The sequence below is a fragment of the Dunckerocampus dactyliophorus genome, chromosome 13, assembly GCF_027744805.1.
Source record: "Dunckerocampus dactyliophorus isolate RoL2022-P2 chromosome 13, RoL_Ddac_1.1, whole genome shotgun sequence".
NCBI lineage: Eukaryota > Metazoa > Chordata > Actinopteri > Syngnathiformes > Syngnathidae > Dunckerocampus > Dunckerocampus dactyliophorus.
In genome coordinates, this window is record NC_072831.1 from 28,651,263 (window position 1) to 28,671,327 (window position 20,065).

Genomic DNA, 20,065 nt, shown 5'->3' on the forward strand with positions numbered 1-20,065 from the left:
GACTTTATTCTCGCTAATTTACAGATGTTTAAGTAAAACAATATTTTCTGCTCCCAAAATGACATTACTTTTCTTCATACCGTTACGACTTTATTCTTGTAAAATTACTGCTGATTTTTCCATCTTTGCTGCTTTTGTTGGTATTGGGTTTTTTTATTATTAGATTTTTTTAAACATGCGGGCCAAAATAAAAAACAGCCACGGGCCACAAATGGCTGGACTGCAGTTTGGACATCAGCGTAGACGGTATTTAACCTTGGATTGTTTTTAGCCTGTGTACAAAATTAGAACTCTGTAATCTTTTTTTTATTTTTTAAAATGAAGCGGGTGCGTTTTGTTTTGTGTTGTGGTAGAATCCAGATTTATATTGCTGCGCCTTATTTTGCACTGAACAGGAAGTGACCGTGTTCATGTTTTAATGCAAGTTAAGTTGCTGCACTACAAAACTCCAACACACGTCGATAGCAAAAGACCCATTTTTCATACAAATGACCCCTTTGGCTCTCACGTTTTGGCAGTCGTTGACATAAGCTGGCAGTTTTGTGTTACAGCATCATTTGTCCCCCTTACAGTGCGACTCGTTATCATTATCTCGTTATCTGAGAGCGCCGTCATTGTAAGTGACAGCTGTGCAACTTTCCTACGACGAAAAATCCCCAAATCATTGCTGTTTGTCGGCCTCTTTCGTGTACGTATTTGCATGTACACGCGTTCGGGTGGGAGGCAGCTGACACGTCTGACGTCGACGTGTGCTAATCGGCAACGCTACGAGGGAAGGAGAACATCACGTCAAGGAAAAAGAAAAAAAAACCCTGAAGGGAGCTGAGGATGATTTTGTGAATGTGTAGGTGTTCGGTTTTTTACAAGCAGAAGTTAAGACAGCAAAGATGATGCTGAGGAGGAGGAGGAGGAGGAGGAGGAGAAATGAGAAGAGGAAGCGGTGAAGGCAACGTAAGAAAGAGCGAGTAAATGATGCTGATGTGAGTGAGGGATGAAGATGCTGGAGAAAGGAGCTGCAAGCCGTGTAACACTAACACACATTGTCAAAACAGCCTGCCCCCCCCAACCCCCACAAAAAAACCTAACAAGAACGGCATTTGCATTTTTCCAAAATCCCAAATCTGTGCAGTTTGAATGTAGCCATGGTGGCACTGCCAACATGCATGGTGGCAGGGAGCCGAGCCGTGCTCATTACTGTCAGAACGGGAACCCTTCTGGCAGAAATATTCCCCCCGCGCGCTGCCGCCTGCAGGTACAACGCAAATGTCCAACATTCCCAAACTTGTGCTGTCAGCCGGAAAAGAGACATGAGATGTCCCCAACAACTCCCCCTCCAAAAAAATCACTTGTCATTGCAAGAGTTTCAACGAGTTTTGCCGAAAAAGTTAAACTTCCTGTGCTGACATTTTAATATTTTCACTCAAAAGTTTTGTTTCCTCTGCAACTTTCTTCCTATTGGTCCAATGTTGGCAATCTTCATTCCATCCAAATATGATATTATTGATACCAGGGTAGTTGGTATTGGTATGGGATTGTTTGATTCATATTGCTTTGACTCTTACTATTAATATGAATACTCTACAGTATTAGTACTGTATGTTAATGTTAACATGAATATTATCATTCTTCCGTTTATTATGTTCATATTATATTTATTAGAAATAAGAATGATCCAATTATTATTATTTCAGTAAGAAATATATTTATAGATTTTATGTTCAAGTAATATTCATATAATTTATTAGAATACAATTTATAAATATACAATATATTCGAAATAATCAATAATAATAATAATAATATATATTATAATTAGTAATTGTTGATCATAAATGTATGATATGATATGATATGCTATGATATGGTATTGTATTGTATTGTTTTGTATTGTATTATATTATATTATATTAATATTCTCATTATCATTGTCATGGGCATATATATATATATATATATATATATATATATTATATTATTATTATATTATATTATATTATGTTAATATAATATATTATTCAACAACAACAATGATAATAATAATAGTAATAGGTATGACGCTAATGATAGTAAAAATAAGAATAAAAAATAATAAATAAGAATAAAAAGAAGAATGAAAATGAGACTGAGAATATGAATATATATACAATAATCTAAATAATAACATAACTAGTATAATATATGTAATCATTATATAAAATAAATAGTGAATAAAAAGGTTGAAACAATGGATGTAACACAAAAATATTATCATAAATATTTTCTACATATATATATAATATATTTTTTTAATATATATTTTAAAAGCAACAGCGACCGTTTTCTAATATTAAATCAATTAAACCACCATTGGAATTATTTCCTGAAAGTTTATAAACAAGGCTTTCTCTTCGTCAAGGTGATATTTGTGAATTTTTTATGGGATTCTTTCATTGGATGTCGTTGGCACGCATCATCACATGACCTGGTTGTCACGGTTACATCAAAATCAACACCAGGCTTTTTTTTGTTGTTAAAATTCAAGGTTTCACGCAACCCCCCCCCCCCCCCCCCAGAACATCCAAAAATAAAAATCATGATTTAAGCGCTTGTTTTGCTCGTTCACTTTAACCTCTCACACACACGCGCACACGCACACACACGCGCACACGCACACACGCAGTATTATTTTTTTAATTTTCCAGGCCACAGCGTGATTGCTGCATTAGTATGAGTGACAACGGGAGATCAAGTAACTGGGTGCGGGTGGGGGGGGTGACGCGGCAAGAGAACGGCAGCATCTTTTTGATGTGTGTGCGTGTGTGTGTGTGCGTGTGTATGAATGTGGTGCAGGCAGGCAGGTGTGTTAAACACCCATTTTTTCTCCAAGCTAGGCTTTGATCACCATGCTATGCTGAGAGCCCATGATGATGATGATGATGATGATGATGATGACACACACGCGCATGCACGCGCACGCGCTAACTATTGCATGTAGAGATACACACCTTCGGCACAAATAAGGATGCTTTTCCTCCTCTCCTCCTTTTACACTCAATGCACCCGCTAGTGATTACAGTAGGTGCGACTTTGTGTGTGTGCGCATTTGCAGATCAATTGTCACGCTGAAGCGTTTGATTGTGGACCAAAAACCGCCCAACAGAACATTTAACCTGTCGGAGATGAGATTCTCCACAACCTACTAAAGGTCAAAGCACCACTTTAGAAAATTAAGACAATTTCACCTCCCCCTTACGTGTCCGTTAATCTCCAGTTATGAGAATTGTCTATTGGTCTATCAGTCTATCAGTCTATCGGTCTATCGGTCTATCGGTCTAGTTGTCTATTGGTCTATCAGTCTATCGGTCTATTGGTCTATCGGTCTATCGGTCTAGTGGTCTATTGGTCTATTGGTCTAGTGGTCTATCGGTCTATCGGTCTATCGGTCTAGTGGTCTAGTGGTCTATCAGTCTATCGGTCTATCGGTCTATCGGTCTATCGGTCTAGTGGTCTATTGGTCTATCAGTCTATCGGTCTATTGGTCTATCGGTCTAGTGGTCTATTGGTCTATCAGTCTATCGGTCTATCAGTCTATCGGTCTATCGGTCTAGTGGTCTAGTGGTCTATCGGTCTATCGGTCTATCGGTCTAGTGGTCTATTGGTCTAGTGGTCTATCGGCCTATCGGTCTATCGGTCTAGTGGTCTATCAGTCTATCGGTCTATCGGTCTAACGGTCTATCGGTCTAGTGGTCTATTGGTCTATCAGTCTATCGGTCTATCGGTCTATCGGTCTAGTGGTCTATTGGTCTATCGGTCTATCGGTCTAGTGGTCTAGTGGTCTATCGGTCTATCGGTCTATTGGTCTATCGGTCTAGTGGTCTATTGGTCTATTGGTCTAGTGGTCTATCGGTCTAGCGGTCTAGTGGTCTATCGGTCTATCGGTCTATCAGTCTATCGGTCTAGTGGTCTATCGGTCTATTGGTCTATCGGTCTAGTGGTCTATTGGTCTATTGGTCTAGTGGTCTATCGGTCTAGCGGTCTAGTGGTCTATCGGTCTATCGGTCTATCAGTCTATCGGTCTAGTGGTCTATTGGTCTATTGGTTTATCGGTCTATCGGTCTAGCGGTCTATCGGTTTATCGATCTATTGTTCTATTGGTCTAGTGGTCTATTGGTCTATCGGCCTATTGGTCTATCGGTCTATCGGTCTAGTGGTCTAGTGGTCTATTGGTCTATCGGTCTATTGGTCTATTGGTCTATCGGTCTAGTGGTCTATTGGTCTATTGGTCTAGTGGTCTATCGGTCTATCGGTCTATCGATCTAGTGGTCTAGTGGTCTATCGGTCTATCGGTCTATCAGTCTATCGGTCTAGTGGTCTATTGGTCTATTGGTCTATCGGTCTATCGGCCTATCAGTCTATCGGTCTAGTGGTCTATTGGTCTATCGGTCTATCGGTCTATTGGTCTATCGGTCTAGCGGTCTATTGGTCTATCGGTCTATCGATCTATTGGTTTATCGGTCTAGTGGTCTATTGGTCTATCGGTCTATTGGTCTATCGGTCTATCGGTCTAGCGGTCTATTGGTCTATTGGTCTATCGATCTATTGGTCTATTGGTCTATTGGTCTATCGGTCTAGTGGTCTATTGGTCTATCGGTCTATCGATCTATCGGTCTATTGGTCTATTGGTCTATTGGTCTATCGGTCTATTGGTTTAGTGGTCTATTAGTCTATCGGTCTAGTGGTCTATTGGTCTATTGATCTAGTGGTCTATCGGTCTATCGGGATATTGTTCTATTGGGTTAACTGCTGAGTCTCCTGTCGTCGGTGGGTGTGTGGTCTACAAAAGTGAATAACCACCTGGATCATAACATAGGCAAAAACACAGGCAACGTGAGTGCTAAAGAGCAACTATACGTAGCACGTGGAGGTTAAACGACATCAGGAGGTTGCCTACAGCCATGGCCTAATGAAGACCCGGTGCCTTTGTCGCAGCCCAATGTTGTCATAGATAGCAAGGGCAGGAAATGTTTCTACAGACGACCGCTGTGTTTCCCACGGGAGCATTCGTGCTTCAGCCAGCTCGCTCGTGTTTCTACTTCTGTGGTGACGGCCGTCATTGATTACTGAGCCATCGCATTCATTAATCAACACGTCTTTTCACGAGCACAGTTGCGGGTGGATTACTTTGAGTCTTTTCTGTCATGTTCTGCTAAGGTTTGGTGCACAGCAGGGTTGTGAGCGATAAAAAGATGCCACCGGGTATCCCGTTTGACAAGCGAGCATCGGTAGCAGCCCCCTGGATCCATAAGAATCAGCCATAAATCCTTAAGATGAATTGATTGTAGAGACATGCACCAGGTATCGCAAGACGAGCAACAGTCTTGCAAAACGAGAGCTTGGGTTGCCGGCAAAACGATTGTCCCGCATTCGTCGTAGCTCAGCATTAGTGATGTGCGATACCACTGATTTAGTTTCCGATCCGATACTGAGTAAAATTAAAGCTGGTACCCATCCTGTCAGGATCAGCAAGGCCGGAGTTAGGCTTCCCACGCAGAGAGCGACACTCGGTGGTGAAAAAAACAAAAGTTTAATAGAAAGGACGTCCACCGTAGTGGATAAGGGCTAAAATACAAAAGAATAAAAATACAGTCCAAAATAAACCACGGGCGATGTCACAACAAGGATAACAAAAACACTGCTGCAAAAAGGTGAGCAGGAAAAAGACAACGTAGAACGGAAAATGCTGCTTGAAAAACCCGAAGCAGAAATAGCCTTAGCACAAGAAAGATACCGCCACCGCCGGAATAGCCCAGCAGGGAAAATACTCACAGGACTAGAATTACCAGTGGTGACCAGCCGGGAAAACACTAAAGGCGAGGAAGGGAGCAACAAGGTACGATCTGGCACCGAACAAGTCCTGGTGCCATGCTTAAATGGGAGAAGCCGGTAATAGAAGGCAGGTGTGCACAGGTAGCTCCGCCTCCGCCGGATCAATGGTGCACTGCAAGACATGGCAGAAAGGTGGCAGTAAATCGACCGGCACAGAACGTGACACATCCGATACCGATACTTTGTGCAAATTCACCTAATGTGTCTGATCAATTTTAAAAAGTTGTGTATCGTAGCATAAAAAAATACAAGATATTTAAATAAATTATTCATTGAAATAAATGAATGATTTAAATAAACTCATAATTGAATAATTCATTGGAATAATGTTTGAATGCATTTTAAACCCTGATGTATGCTGAGGCAGCGGGGTGATTCAAATATAGACAAACTAATACACAACAACAGAAAAAACAGGACAGAATCATGTCAAATATGTGGTAATGGTATCGTAAACAATAACAAAGAAAATAAGTCCAATATTAAAACCTTTCAAATCAATGACGAGCCATTAAGAACTACTTAAAGAATGAACACTTTATTCACAATTCACGCATGGCTCCATTTACGTCGGTCATCGTTTCAACATTCAAAACTTTTCAGACAAACATCACCTTTACCTTAAATGACTAAAGTATCAAAAGTGTAGATATTTGGATTTGAGTATCGTTTTCAGTGCATGAAGAGCTGGTATCGGAAGTATGGATATTTTAGTATCGGTCCACACATCTATAAATACTTAGCATGGCTGAAGACGAGAATGAATGTACAGTGAATAGCATTAGCAGTGCTAGCATTAGCAGCGTGCTAGCTAGCCAGATTTTCAACACATCAGTGAAAGGTACGTACATTGTAGCGAGCTAATTGATCTTATTTATTATGTATCGTGTAAAACTAAGACAGGAACAACATCGTACATCGTATCAGCATTTGGAACCAAATATGAGGTGAAAGAAAAAGGGTAATAATGCAGTATAATAGTCTATCTATGTGCAGCGTGAGAGAAAGTTAGATGGTGCGTTCAAGGACCGTGAAACAAAGTAGGACATGTTGCCGCTCGCATTAAACATGCAAAGACTGTGGGATTTGTAACTGTATATATATATATTTTTAAAATATAATAATGGCCCATATTTTATTTTACAATTGATGTTACTTTACACAAATATAAAAATTTTTTCTTTAATATTTCAACTCTATGCTACTAAAAAAACATTATTTTTCCTCATAATATTACAAGTTTATTCTCATAAAATTGAGACTTTGATATCTCATTTGAATGCGACTTTTTCTCTTAATATTTTGACTTTATTCTGATCAAATTACAGCTGTTTTTTTCCAAAACGTTTTCCAAACATTTTAACTATTTTTGTGTAAATTGTCCTCTTGTTATCATGACTTTATTCCCATAATAGTTTGACTTTATGCTAGCAACATTATAACTTTTTCCGCAACTAAAAATTACTACTTTTTTTGTTTTTTTGTTTGTTTCTCATAATATTCAGATTTTTTTTTTTTTAAAGGGCTTTTTTTTTTTTATATTTCAATGTTATGCTACTAAAATAACCTTATTTTTCCTCAGAAATTACATTCTTCTTGTAAAATGATGACTTTATTACTTTTTTCTTTTAATATTTTGACATTATTGTTGTATTGTTGTAAATCACGGCTGGTTTTTCCATTTTTGCTGCTGATGCTTTTTTTCCAGTCTGCTTTTTGAATGATGTTTTTAGAATGTGCCGCGGGCCAATAAAATAACACCCTTGGACCGCACTCTGGACGCCCTTGGCCTCGTGTGAGTAAAATCGGGCCAATAGTGCCTCTGCTGGTTCAGCCAAGTAGTGCACTCACAATTGATGGAATAAACGAACGCAAGCGACAAAGTTCCTGCCGATTCTGTGCACTGTGGTAAAAAACAAAAAAAAAGTCATTGAATTATGGGATTAATTTGCAAATAAACATTTATGAATTCAGGGGAGCAAACGCGATGTCACAGAAAATGAGACAAACATCTTGCATTAAATGCAACGTGAGCGCATGCGTCCGCATCTGTTAGCCATTATTATGAATCACTCCCTGACTTCAATTCCAATTGAAGCATGCTCCGCCATCATCTACAGCAACATCTGCAACGTAACAAGCACTTCAGTGAAGGCTCTCCTTAAATAAATTCAGTCCTTCACCTTGGCAGGCATTGATTGGCTGCAATGGAGACATTTGGGGTCTGATCGCTGGCTGGATATTCGGCTTTGGGACAAATTATCCTTCTCAAAAGGCGGTCGTGGCTTTCCCGGAGGGCAAATCAGGAAGTGAGTTGGATGTGAAATGAGCGCCTTCATGCCTCGCTGGACGCGGCCGGGGGTGTGGGGGGGGCAAGTTCTGCCGAGGCCTAACGGGACGCGCGAACAGATCATTTGGAGGCATTGATCCGGCCGGGGGGAGCCGGGCTCAGTCCTCCCTGCTGCCAATCAAGTGCGATTAAACACTTAATGGGGGGGAATTCGTTGATGCTGGGGGTGGAAGGAGAAGTAGGACAATGGAGTAAGAGGGTGATAATCACATTGCATGGAATGTGAGGAGGGAAGAGATGATGGAGGCCAGCTGGAGGAAGAGCAGATGGGACAGCAGGGGTGTCCAAACCTTTTCCAGCGAGGGCCGCAGTGAAAAATGAAAGGATGCAACTTTGCTACTTTGATATTTTGTGAAAATATGCTAAGGAGTTCTATATATTACAAGAAAAAACGATATCTCAGCTTTGTCATATAGGTCAGTGGTCCCCAACCCCCGGGCCACAGCCTGGTACCGGGCCGTGGGTCATTTGGCACCGGGCCGCACAGAAAAAAAAAAAAATGTCCATTATTTCATTTTTTTTAATGTTTTATTTTGAAAAGTGGCCGGATTCTCTCTGTTACATCCGTCTCACTTGACGCATGTCCATTGTGCGTGTGCTAACTTGATCTCATGCTGCACAGATAGACTACTACTGTATTTTTACCATTTTTCTTTCACCTCATATTTGGTGTAAATGCTGATACTATGTGGGAATGCATAAAGGTAAGTTTGGATGACTTATTGAGTGCTAATGTGCACATTTGTCTCAAGTGAATTCATGCTAGCACACTGCCTTTTACCACACACGTCAAACAGCCATGTCATCATCTCTCTGGAAACACTTGGCTGGAACTTGAACTGGTGGATGGTGGGTCAGCATTCATTTTGTGCTTTTAATTTGATGTTATTCATGTCTTAGTTTTACACAATACATCATAAATAAGATAAATTTGATCGCTACAATGTACATTTTCATTTCGTAATGTTATGACTTTATTCCCAGAATATTTTGACTGTATTCCCATAATAATATTACAACTTTTTTTGAAAAATTACAACTCTGTTGTTTTTTGCATAATATTACAACCTGGAAAAAAATGTTTTTAATATTTCAACTCTGTGAAAGTAAATTGACATAATTTTTTACAAGTTTGTGCTTGTAAAATTCTGATTTTTTTTTCTTGTTAGAATGTGACTTTTTCTCATTACATAACAACTTTTTTTTCTCTGAATATTTTGAATTTATTCTTCAAAGATTATTGCCACGTTTTCAGTTTGTACTGTTTTCTTTTTATTTTTTATTTTCTTGCTAAATTATATTTTTAAAATGTGCGGCAGGCCAATAAAAAAACAGCCCTGGCCTCAAATGGCCCCCGGGCTGCACTTTGGACACCCCTGGGATAAAGGCTGGCGTGGTTTTTATTATTGTGATATCATCATAAAAATGAGATATCGGATCATATCGGTTTGGATGTTTCTGTCGATATTGATGTTGTGCTCCGAAATACTAAGTCCAGCGTTTCATTGTGTGTACTTGACTTTGTTCTGATCCGCATGTTTGTGCTTTGCTTTCCAAATCGTATTGTTGCTATTGATTTTTGCAGGACATGTTTTGACATTTGACGATTGGCAGAGCCGGACCTACCCGAAAGGGCACCCTAGGCAGGGGTTTTTATATGGCACCCCCCTTCATCGGCAATTTACGTACGCTTACGAAACAAATTGTTTGCGTTGTTCACCTTTAATTTGTAAGCTAATGTGTCGCCCAATTTACATGGGTAACAAATTACAAACAAATATAAAACACAATATGAAATCTAAATCCCGTTAATAAGCGAATAAATAAGAACAGTAATCCCTCGTTTATTGGGTCCAGACCCGACCGTGACAGGTGAAGTCACAAAGTAGGATTCCTTCTTTGTAAAAGGTCTTTCACTTGTGTAGCGCTTTTCCACCTCCGAGGTGCTCAAAGCGCTTTGACACTGTTAGCACATTGACCTACTGACGACAGTGTTAGCACATTGACCTACTGTTGACAGTGTTAGCACATTGACCTACTGACGACAGTGTTAGCACATTGACCTACTGTTGACACTGTTAGCACATTGACCTACTGTTGATACTGTTAGCACACTGACCTACTGACGACACTGTTTGCACATTGACCTACTGACGACAGTGTTAGCACATTGACCTACTGACGACACTGTTAGCACATTGACCTACTGTTGACAGTGCTAGCACATTGACCTACTGACGACAGTGTTAGCACATTGACCTACTGACGACACTGTTAGCACATTGACCTACTGTTGACAGTGTTAGCACATTGACCTACTGACGACAGTGTTAGCACATTGACCTACTGACGACAGTGTTAGCACATTGACCTACTGACGACACTGTTTGCACATTGACCTACTGACGACAGTGTTAGCACATTGACCTACTGACGACACTGTTAGCACATTGACCTACTGTTGACAGTGTTAGCACATTGACCTACTGACGACACTGTTAGCACATTGACCTACTGACGACACTGTTAGCACATTGACCTACTGTTGACAGTGTTAGCACATTGACCTACTGACGACAGTGTTAGCACATTGACCTACTGTTGACAGTGTTAGCACATTGACCTACTGACGACACTGTTAGCACATTGACCTACTGTTGACACTGTTAGCACATTGACCTACTGTTGATACTGTTAGCACATTGACCTACTGACGACACTGTTTGCACATTGACCTACTGACGACAGTGTTAGCACATTGACCTACTGTTGATACTGTTAGCACATTGACCTACTGACGACAGTGTTAGCACATTGACCGACTGTTGATACTGTTAGCACATTGACCTACTGACAACACTGTTTGCACATTGACCTACTGACGACAGTGTTAGCACATTGACCTACTGACGACAGTGTTAGCACATTGACCTGGGGGTTCAGTGTCTTGCCCAAGGGCACTTCGACATGATCACAGGAGGTCTGAGGATTGAACCCGCAACCTTCAAGTTGGGTGACAACCACTCTACCACCTGAGCCATGCCACCCCCTTTATAAATTTTGGTAGTTAGAGCATAGAAAACCTGACCTTCTAAATACACTTTTTAACATTATTAGAGCCCTCTGGACATGAAATAACACCCCTATAGTCACCTCTACACTCCTATTGCCCAATATAGTAGACATCCATTTTCTATGCCGCTTCTCCTTATTAGGGTCGCAGGGGTTTCCTGCAGCCTATCCCAGCTGACTTCGGGCGGGGTACACCCTGGACTGGTTGCCAGCCAATCGCACTCACATTCATACCTATGGACAACTTAGAGTCGCCAACTAACCTAACATGTTTTTGGAATGTGGGAGGAAACCGGAGTACCCGGAGAAAACCCACGCACGCACGGGGAGAACATGCAAACTCCACACAGAGATGCCCAACGGAGATTCGAACCCACGTCTTCCCCATCTCCTGCCTGTGACTGTGTGGCCAACATGCTAACCACTAGACCACCGTGCGGTCTATAGTCGACATAATAAGAGAAAATATATAAGACATTTAAAACATAAATAAGCTTGTGTGCGTTTCTATAAATGCTCTCCGGGCATGTAGACAGGAAGTGGCGTCGGGGGTTCAGAGTTAGGCTTTTATTGCAGGTTTGAATGATCTCACAACAGGCACAATAATCCCTAACAAGGGCTACTGTTGCTGCCCTTAACCCATGCCAAGCTAAAACTCGACTCTTAACCCCCGACGTCACTTCCTGTCCTCGCCTCGGAACACATTTACAGCAACACACACGAGCCTTATTTATGTCTTATACTGTATGTGTCTTATTTTCTGTTATTATTTCCACTATATTGGGTAATAGAAGCATAAAGGTGACTATAGGGGTGTTATTTCATGTCTAGAGGGCTCTAATACTGTTAAAAAAACATTTACAAGGTGGTAAACGAAAATATTCCATTGATAAAGAAGGAATCCTACCTGACGATGGGGTCTGGAAGCAACTAACAGCAATAAACAAGGGATTACTGTATTGCCTAATGGGCCAGCCGGCTCTAACTATCAGTCATGACTTTTTTAGTGACTATTTTGTTGAGACAACGTGTTTGTTTTGCACAAACAGTGTTTACTTGTGAAATGCATCCAGCAGCATTGCAGTAAAAGAAGCATCATGTGTTCATCACACGACAGTATTGGTAATGAAGTGCTGGAATATTTTGGACATTGCTCAAGAAAGCCAACATCGATCATCTCTAGTTCTTCTCCTTTCTTTCAATTTGTCGGAGTGACTTTTCCCCTCCGATTGGGCCTCGCGGCCACTTAGCCTCGCAATGGAGTGGATTCAGGTGCCGCACGCTGCCGTGAAGCGGCTCCCGGTCAACGTGCCAAGACGCATTAGCCGCTTGGCGCTCGCCGCCCCGCTTTTCTCTGACTTGAATTCCCGATATGCCAAAGTGCGAGCGCTCAGGTGTGTGCACGCTTTCAAGTGAGCGTGCGGTTCCTACTTCTTAGGTGTGTCGTTTGGAATTAATCGCACGCGCTGCCTGTGGCTGAAAGTGACACAATAATGCACTTTAGCTAGCTCTCGCGCGTGTGTGTCATTAGCATGTCCTTCTTTTAGCATGCATACTGTATGTTTTTAAACCTTAGGCACCCATATTTTGTATTTAATGGCACATGCAAAATACAGCGGTACTTGATAGAAGAAATAATCTCTTTCAAGGTCAAACTGTCACCATTGTAAAACCTTTATTAACTGTACAAACATTTCACCATCATTAACTATCATATGAATGTAAAAATACTGCACTTCCTCAAGTCATGTAACTCCCTCAAGCAGCTGATCAAAAGTTTAAGCACGTCGCTCAAAAAAACCTCAACAACCGTAAAATAGAAAGAAAATGTTGAAAAAGGAAGTGAGTAATGAGTAGCTAGCTGCACCATTCTTGTTAATCAGCTGAAAGTGCGTTTGGGCATGCTTGATGCCAGTGTTTCCAGGAGGCTCCAGGGGGTGAAGATGGCTTCACGGAGGGCGTCCACGTCTGCCCTTTACAACAAAAATCACTGCATTTATTTACCATGTGTCATTTTAATATTTTTTTACATTAAGAAAATCAGGAAAGAGACCTTGTTTGTGAAAAATGGGGATCTACTGCCATGTGTTTACAGTTTCTAGTGCTTCCGATTAACGCACCTCTTTGCGTTTTACGGAAACAACTAGCGCACTTATTTACCATATGTCATTTTCTTCGGTAACAGACTTTATTTACGGAACGCGGAGATCTGTAATGGCTTTTCCGTTTGTAGTTATTGCCTACTTCCAGTTAACGCCGCTCAATTTTTAAAAAATGAGGAAACAGACCTTGTTTGTGTTCCAAACCACCGTCTCCATGTTTGACATCCTTATCAGGAGCAGCGATCAGGCATGGGATTTGGTTTTTTTTGTTGTTGTTTTTTAAATGGCAGCAAGAACAGCAGAGTTGGCATAAATCAACACTGGCACCGACACATTCACGAAGGCTTTCTACGATGTTGACGGAGACAAGTCCAGCCATATGTTGATGTTTTTGTTCATCTGAAGAAGATGTTGGACGGGGATGACAGGCGTCTTGCATTATGTTACCTGCACTTTCTTCACCAGCTCTCCCCACAAGCAGGAACATCTCCTCCACGTACACGCCGCTCTTATATTTCCTCTCCGATAACCCTTTGACCCGCTTCTATTCATCACGTCAGCCTCAGTGACCGCTCGTAACGTGCGTTAGCCCACTTCCATGCAATGTGCTAATAAACTCCAATGAAGCGTGGCTTTATTAAAACTGAAATAGCCGCCGTGCAAACTTTTGCCGCAAGGGATCCTCATTGATTTTCTTTTTAAGGTCTTTTCTTCTTCTAATCAAAAGCCTTCAGGAGTGTTTTTGCTGCAAACTGCTACGTATTTATTGAAAAAGTAGATGCTTATTGACCTGGTGTTCCCCGTGAATGAGAGCTGAGGGGGCCACTGGGTTCCTAGTGAAGAATGATGCAACGTGATGGCAATTTATCCAGAAAAGTGTCGGAAAAAATTGTATTTGTCTATTAGGAAGTTTAATCCAGCATTTCCAATAGACTCAGGCTTTAATGCAGCACAGTCTTCCCTACACTGCAACAGAGGATGGAACCAGCAACCACCCAACCACCTGAGCCATTCCACAGACGCAGAATGTTACGTTAATGTTAAATGTAAAAATGAATTCCCACCAATAGGGGAATAGCATTCATTTTCAATGGCAAAATATAGAATTATGGAAAATGTGGGAATTTTTAAACACGTCCTGATAGATAGCCTACATGGCCCGAATGAAAAACTGGAATTTCAAATGATGGAATGTAAAAATGAAGAATGATGACTGAAATGTATAAATACGTTGAAGAATTACACGAGGAGTGCGGATCGAACCAGCGACCACTCGCGCCATGTCACCCTGTAGAGTGGGCGGAACGTTCCTGTAATGGAAAATGGAAAGTGATGTTTTACCAGTAGGGGGCACCATTTAATTTGTACGTCTTTTTTGGTCTTTATATTTTGACTTTATTCTCGTAAATTTACAGCTGTTTTTTTACATTTTTGCTGCTGTTTTTTTTTATTTTCCACATATTTCAACTTTCTTCTTGTAAATTTTCTTGTCATAATATTTTGACTTTATTCCCATAATATTGTAACTTTTTCCTCAATCTAATTTTCCAAAAAATTACAACTTTATTTTATTTGGGGGGGGTTTTCTCCTAATATTGCAACTTTTTTTTAAAAAAAGATGTGTTTTTTCTTTAATATTTCAACTTTATACTGCTAAAATGATGTCATTTTTCCTCATACTATTATGACGTTACTCTACTTTTTCTCGTTAGATTACAACTTTTTTCTCTTAACATTTTGATTTTGTTTTTGGAAAATTTCCATCCTAAAGACAAGGCTCCAAACCAGAAACAGAGCAATGTGGTCTATTCCATCCACTGTAAAGATGAGGAATGCAAAGAGCACTACATTGGGGAAACTAAGCAAATGCTCCAAAAAAGGCTTTATCAACATCGCAGGGACAATGCTAGTGGTCCTCAATCAGCAGTACATCTACACCTGAAAGCTACCAATCACTCTTTTCAGGACAGCGAGGTAAAGATTTTGGCCAAAGAAAACAGATGGTTTGAAAGAGGAGTAAAGGAAGCTATTTTTGTCAAACAACAGAACCCATCATTGAATCGGAATGGTGGTTTGAGGTTTAATTTGGACCCTGTGTTCAGCAGGTTACTGAGACCAAAACCCACAGCTCTTAGTCTTGCAAATGAGGTGAAGGCAGGGCCGAGCCAGAACAATAGATGCTAACAAGCCAGTATCAGAGTCGTTCATACCCAATTCAGGGAGCGACACTTCCCTTTTATCGTAGGTGTGAATAACAGGTTAGGATTATACCACTGCTCCGCCCAGGCTTAGTGTAACGAACCAATAGGAGGAGGGTGTTGGCACACCAATTCCACCCACTCTTACTGTATTTAAGGCCTAAGCTACCAGCACTTATTAGTTTGCTGACGAAGCTCTTCGGATGAGGAGCGAAACGTCCGACACCTTCTACACAGAAGTACAGATGACGTCTCAAGAAGCCTTTTCCTTTTGCTGTTTTTGTTTTTTTTAAGTGTTCTTGTTTAATTCTATTTTTACAACGTGCCTCGGGCAGCTGATTTGAGAGCTGATATCAGTAGTGTATTATTTATTTAACAAATTGGTGCTTTGGCAAAGTATCGCTGTTGGTATCGGTGATACCAAGCTCTGTCTTACTTGGTATCGTATGGATTTGTGGTATCCCCCGTCACTTAGGTGTTGATTTTCAACATTGTAAAATTGACAAGTTTGATGTATTTTGATTGATAATGGAACAAAACTTGACTGTTGTTTTTCAATAAAGTTTTGGGAGCCATGCACGCTAGCAGAGCGTAGCTCGAATTGTCTATTACAGTAAACATGATTACTTTTGCAAAATAATGCAAGGCGGAATGACTGAGCCACGTAGACGCTGCTTCCTGAAATGCAGTCCGCATCATAAATATTTATATGTTTACTTTTGTCTGGCAATCTCATTTTCCAGCCAAAAACCATTCGCATAGGCTGCCGACCTGATAATGACATGTCAATGTCCCATCTTCAGGTTCTGGCACGGGGAGTACCGGGTGGCAGTGAACATCAACGACTACCTGGACATCTACTGCCCCTACTACGAGGGGCCTCCCAACCACGGCCGCATGGAGCGCTACATCCTCTTCATGGTCAACCACGAGGGCTACACTTCCTGCCAGCACCGCCTGCGGGGCTTCAAGCGCTGGGAGTGCAACCGCCCCAGCGGCGCCGACGGGCCCCTGCGCTTCTCCGAGAAGTTCCAGCTCTTCACGCCATTCTCGCTGGGCTTCGAGTTCAGGCCCGGACACGAGTACTACTACATCTGTAAGTCGCCGCCAATCAGTTCGCACAGGCCAGGTGAACGAAGACTGGAAAACCAAAGGATGCAACTTTGCCACTTTGATATTTTGTACAGCAACACACATAGATACAGTATGCTAACTGGTTCTATAGAGTATGTTTCAAGAAAAAACGGCATCTCAGCTTTGTCATATAGGTGAAAAAGCCTATTATTAGTGTCAACTTCACTCTTTTTTTCCCATTTTTGCTATTTTTTTCAACTTTCTTCTTAAATAATCTTCCTAAATGTTCTTTCCATAACCTTGTGACTTTTTTCTAGGGATGCTCTTGTTTTGCAGTGCACATGTTAGGGATGTTCCCAAATTTTGAAATATGTAAAATCAAGTCTGTGATGAAATCTGTGATAAAACATGACTTGAACTTTAATTTGATACCTCATTCACTTCTCTACTGTACCCGGAGTATTAAAGAAGTTAGAGCAAATTTCATACCGGCAAATAGTACTTTCGGTTCCTGTTGCTTTAATATTGAGTCACAACAAAAGCTGTGATCGCCCCACGGACCTTGGCAAGTACAACCGTACTACAAAATATATCAGAACTTAGGCTGTGACATTTGTTTTTAAAGTCAACAGAGTGGCCATTTACATTTTCTTGATCATGAAAAAGTCCAGGGAAGAAAGTCAAGTGTCATAAATGCTGCAGCAGCACGCTCTATTGGTTTCCACGCCACGCTACTAATTGCATGTACACAGTAATTCCAGATTTTAATGACGTTTCATCTGCAGATAGATATAAATGTGAATTTATATCCTAAATACTTCTTATCCTGTCCTGAAGCTCCGATCCATGAGTTTGAAAGGCTTAAAGTTGGACTAAACTTTTCTGTATACGAATGAAAATACACCCGATATCGTATGAAAAAAATGGCATCTTTAAGGACGTCCCAGCGGACTCTCCCAATCAGCGTAACATTCCTGCATATGTGTTTTGACCCGGACACGCCGCGCTGGATGACGACGTCACTAAGCGTCACTGCTGTACCCTGTACGTACAGCAGTTAAAGTATGGAATGAAGAAACTGATCAAGTACTTCAGGACTGCTTTGGCTGCACAAACTGGGATGTGTTTAAAACTGCAGCGGGGAGGGAAGATTGTACTGTTGATTTGGATGAATATGCTTCTGCTGTTACTGGCTACATTAGCACATGCATAGAGACTGTTACCACCACCAAGTATTACAGAAAATACCCTAACCAAAAACAGTGGATGAACTGTGATGTAAGGGCTAAGCTACGTGCTCGTTCGACTGCATTTGTCATGGGCACCGCTGATGACTACAAAAAGGCCAGATATGACCTGAGGAGGTCCATACGGGAGGCCAAGAGGCAGTACAGACAGAAGCTGGAGGGCTACTATTCCACCTCAGACCCTCGGCGCATGTGGGCGGGGCTCCAGCACATCACAGACTATCGACAGCAGAGTAGCGTAGCCACGTCCAGCCAAACCACACTTCCTGATGAGTTGAATGAGTTCTATGCCCGCTTTGATACCCAAACTCCTGATGAGCAGAGAGGGTGGCTGAACCTGGGGAGCACACAGGACTCACCTCTCATGGTGACATCAGCTGATGTGCGCAGGGTTCTAAACAAAACAAACCCACGAAAAGCAGCAGGGCCAGACAACATCTCAGGACGTGCACTTCGGGTTTGCTCATCAGAGCTAGCTGATGTGCTTGCTGACATATTTAACCTGTCGCTTGCACAAGCATCTGTACCGACCTGCTTTAAGTCCACCACCATAGTGCCCGTACCCAAGAAGAGCAACGTGACCTGCTTGAATGACTATCGCCCTATAGCACTCACTCCTATTGTTATGAAGTGCTTTGAAAGATTAGTCATGACCCACATCAAAAAGAGCATCCCGGCAACTGTGGACCCTCTACAGTTTGCATATCGCCAGAACCGGTCCACGGATGATGCAGTCAACACTGTCATCCACACAGCCCTTTCTCACCTACAGGGCCAGAACAGATATGTCAGAATGCTATTTATAGACTATAGCTCTGCTTTTAATACAGTCAGCCCCCACAAACTCACAAATAAGCTCCTCACACTTGGCCTGTCACCCTCCCTCTGTAACTGGGTGTTTAACTTTCTAACAGGCAGGCCCCAGTCAGTCAGAGTCCACAATCGTCATACAGAAGAGAGGTGGCGGACCTCATAGCTTGGTGTCGTGATAACAATCTCCTTCTCAATACAGATAAGACTAAAGAGATGATCATCGACCCAAGAACAAGGGAAAAGGAGCCGCATAGACCCCTGTTTATTGATGAGACTGAGGTGGAGAGGGTGAAAACCTTCAAGTTCCTTGGCACACACATCAGCGAGGACCTCACCTGGTCTCACAACACCCAACAAATTCTGAAGAAGTCCCAAAGGAGACTGTACTTCCTGAGAAGACTGAGGAAATTTGGCATGTCCACCACAATCCTGAGTTGCTTCTACAGATGCACTATCGAAAGTGTCCTTACCGCCTCCATCACTGTTTGGTACGGTAACTGTACAACACGTGATAGGAAGGCACTCCAGCGGGTGATCAAGACCTCACAGAACATTGTTGGGGCAGCCCTCCCCACACTGCAAGACATTTATAAATCTAGAGTCCTACGAAGAACACACAACCTCATCAAGGACAGCACACATCCACAACACTCACTATTCACACTCCTACCGTCAGGCAGACGCTACAGGAGTTTGAAGTCCAGGACCACAAGGCTGGCAAACAGTTTTTACCCACAGGCCATCAGGCTCCTCAACGAAGCACTCGCACACGCCGCACGCAACACACGCACACACTCATAGCACTTTATTTATTTATTTATTTGTATTATTTACTTGTATTAATGTCTCGTCTGTTGTTGTTGCTTAATTTATTGGTATATATGTTTATGTGTTTATGTTTCTTATGTTCTTATTCTTTCATTTGTTTTCTTTCTTTTCTTGGGAGAATGAACAGAATAAGATTTTCATTGCATGGTATAACTGCTGTTTTACCATGCACATGACAATAAAACTCTCTTGAATCTTGAATCTTGAATCTTGCTACTGGGCCGTAAATGTCACTTAAAAGGAGTGTCAAATAAGGCCGGATGAGTTCAACATGAATACTGAATAAAGTGAACGAACTGACCTAAAGAAGAAGAAGTGAATCAGCTCCCATGACCGCCACATACCCGGAAGAGCACGACGTCACAGACAGGCAGACTGTGACGTTTAACGTGGGAATATAAATCCATGTAGTGAATGAATGGTTACAACCCTAGTATTTACATATTTGGGCCTGTACGTCGTTTGTTAAAGTGATAACTCTTTAAGGCCCTAAAATGTGTATGACATTCATGCTCA

General features: G+C 41.6%; 1 protein-coding gene across 1 annotated transcript in view; it reads left to right on the forward strand.

The window, feature by feature from the left end:
• Positions 1-20,065, forward strand: part of efna2a (ephrin-A2a) — a 102,323-nt gene that overhangs the window by 64,520 nt on the left and 17,738 nt on the right. The window contains exon 3 of the mRNA XM_054797223.1: positions 16,391-16,683. Within this exon, the coding sequence (XP_054653198.1) occupies positions 16,391-16,683 (293 nt within the window). The remainder of the gene's footprint in view (positions 1-16,390; positions 16,684-20,065) is intronic.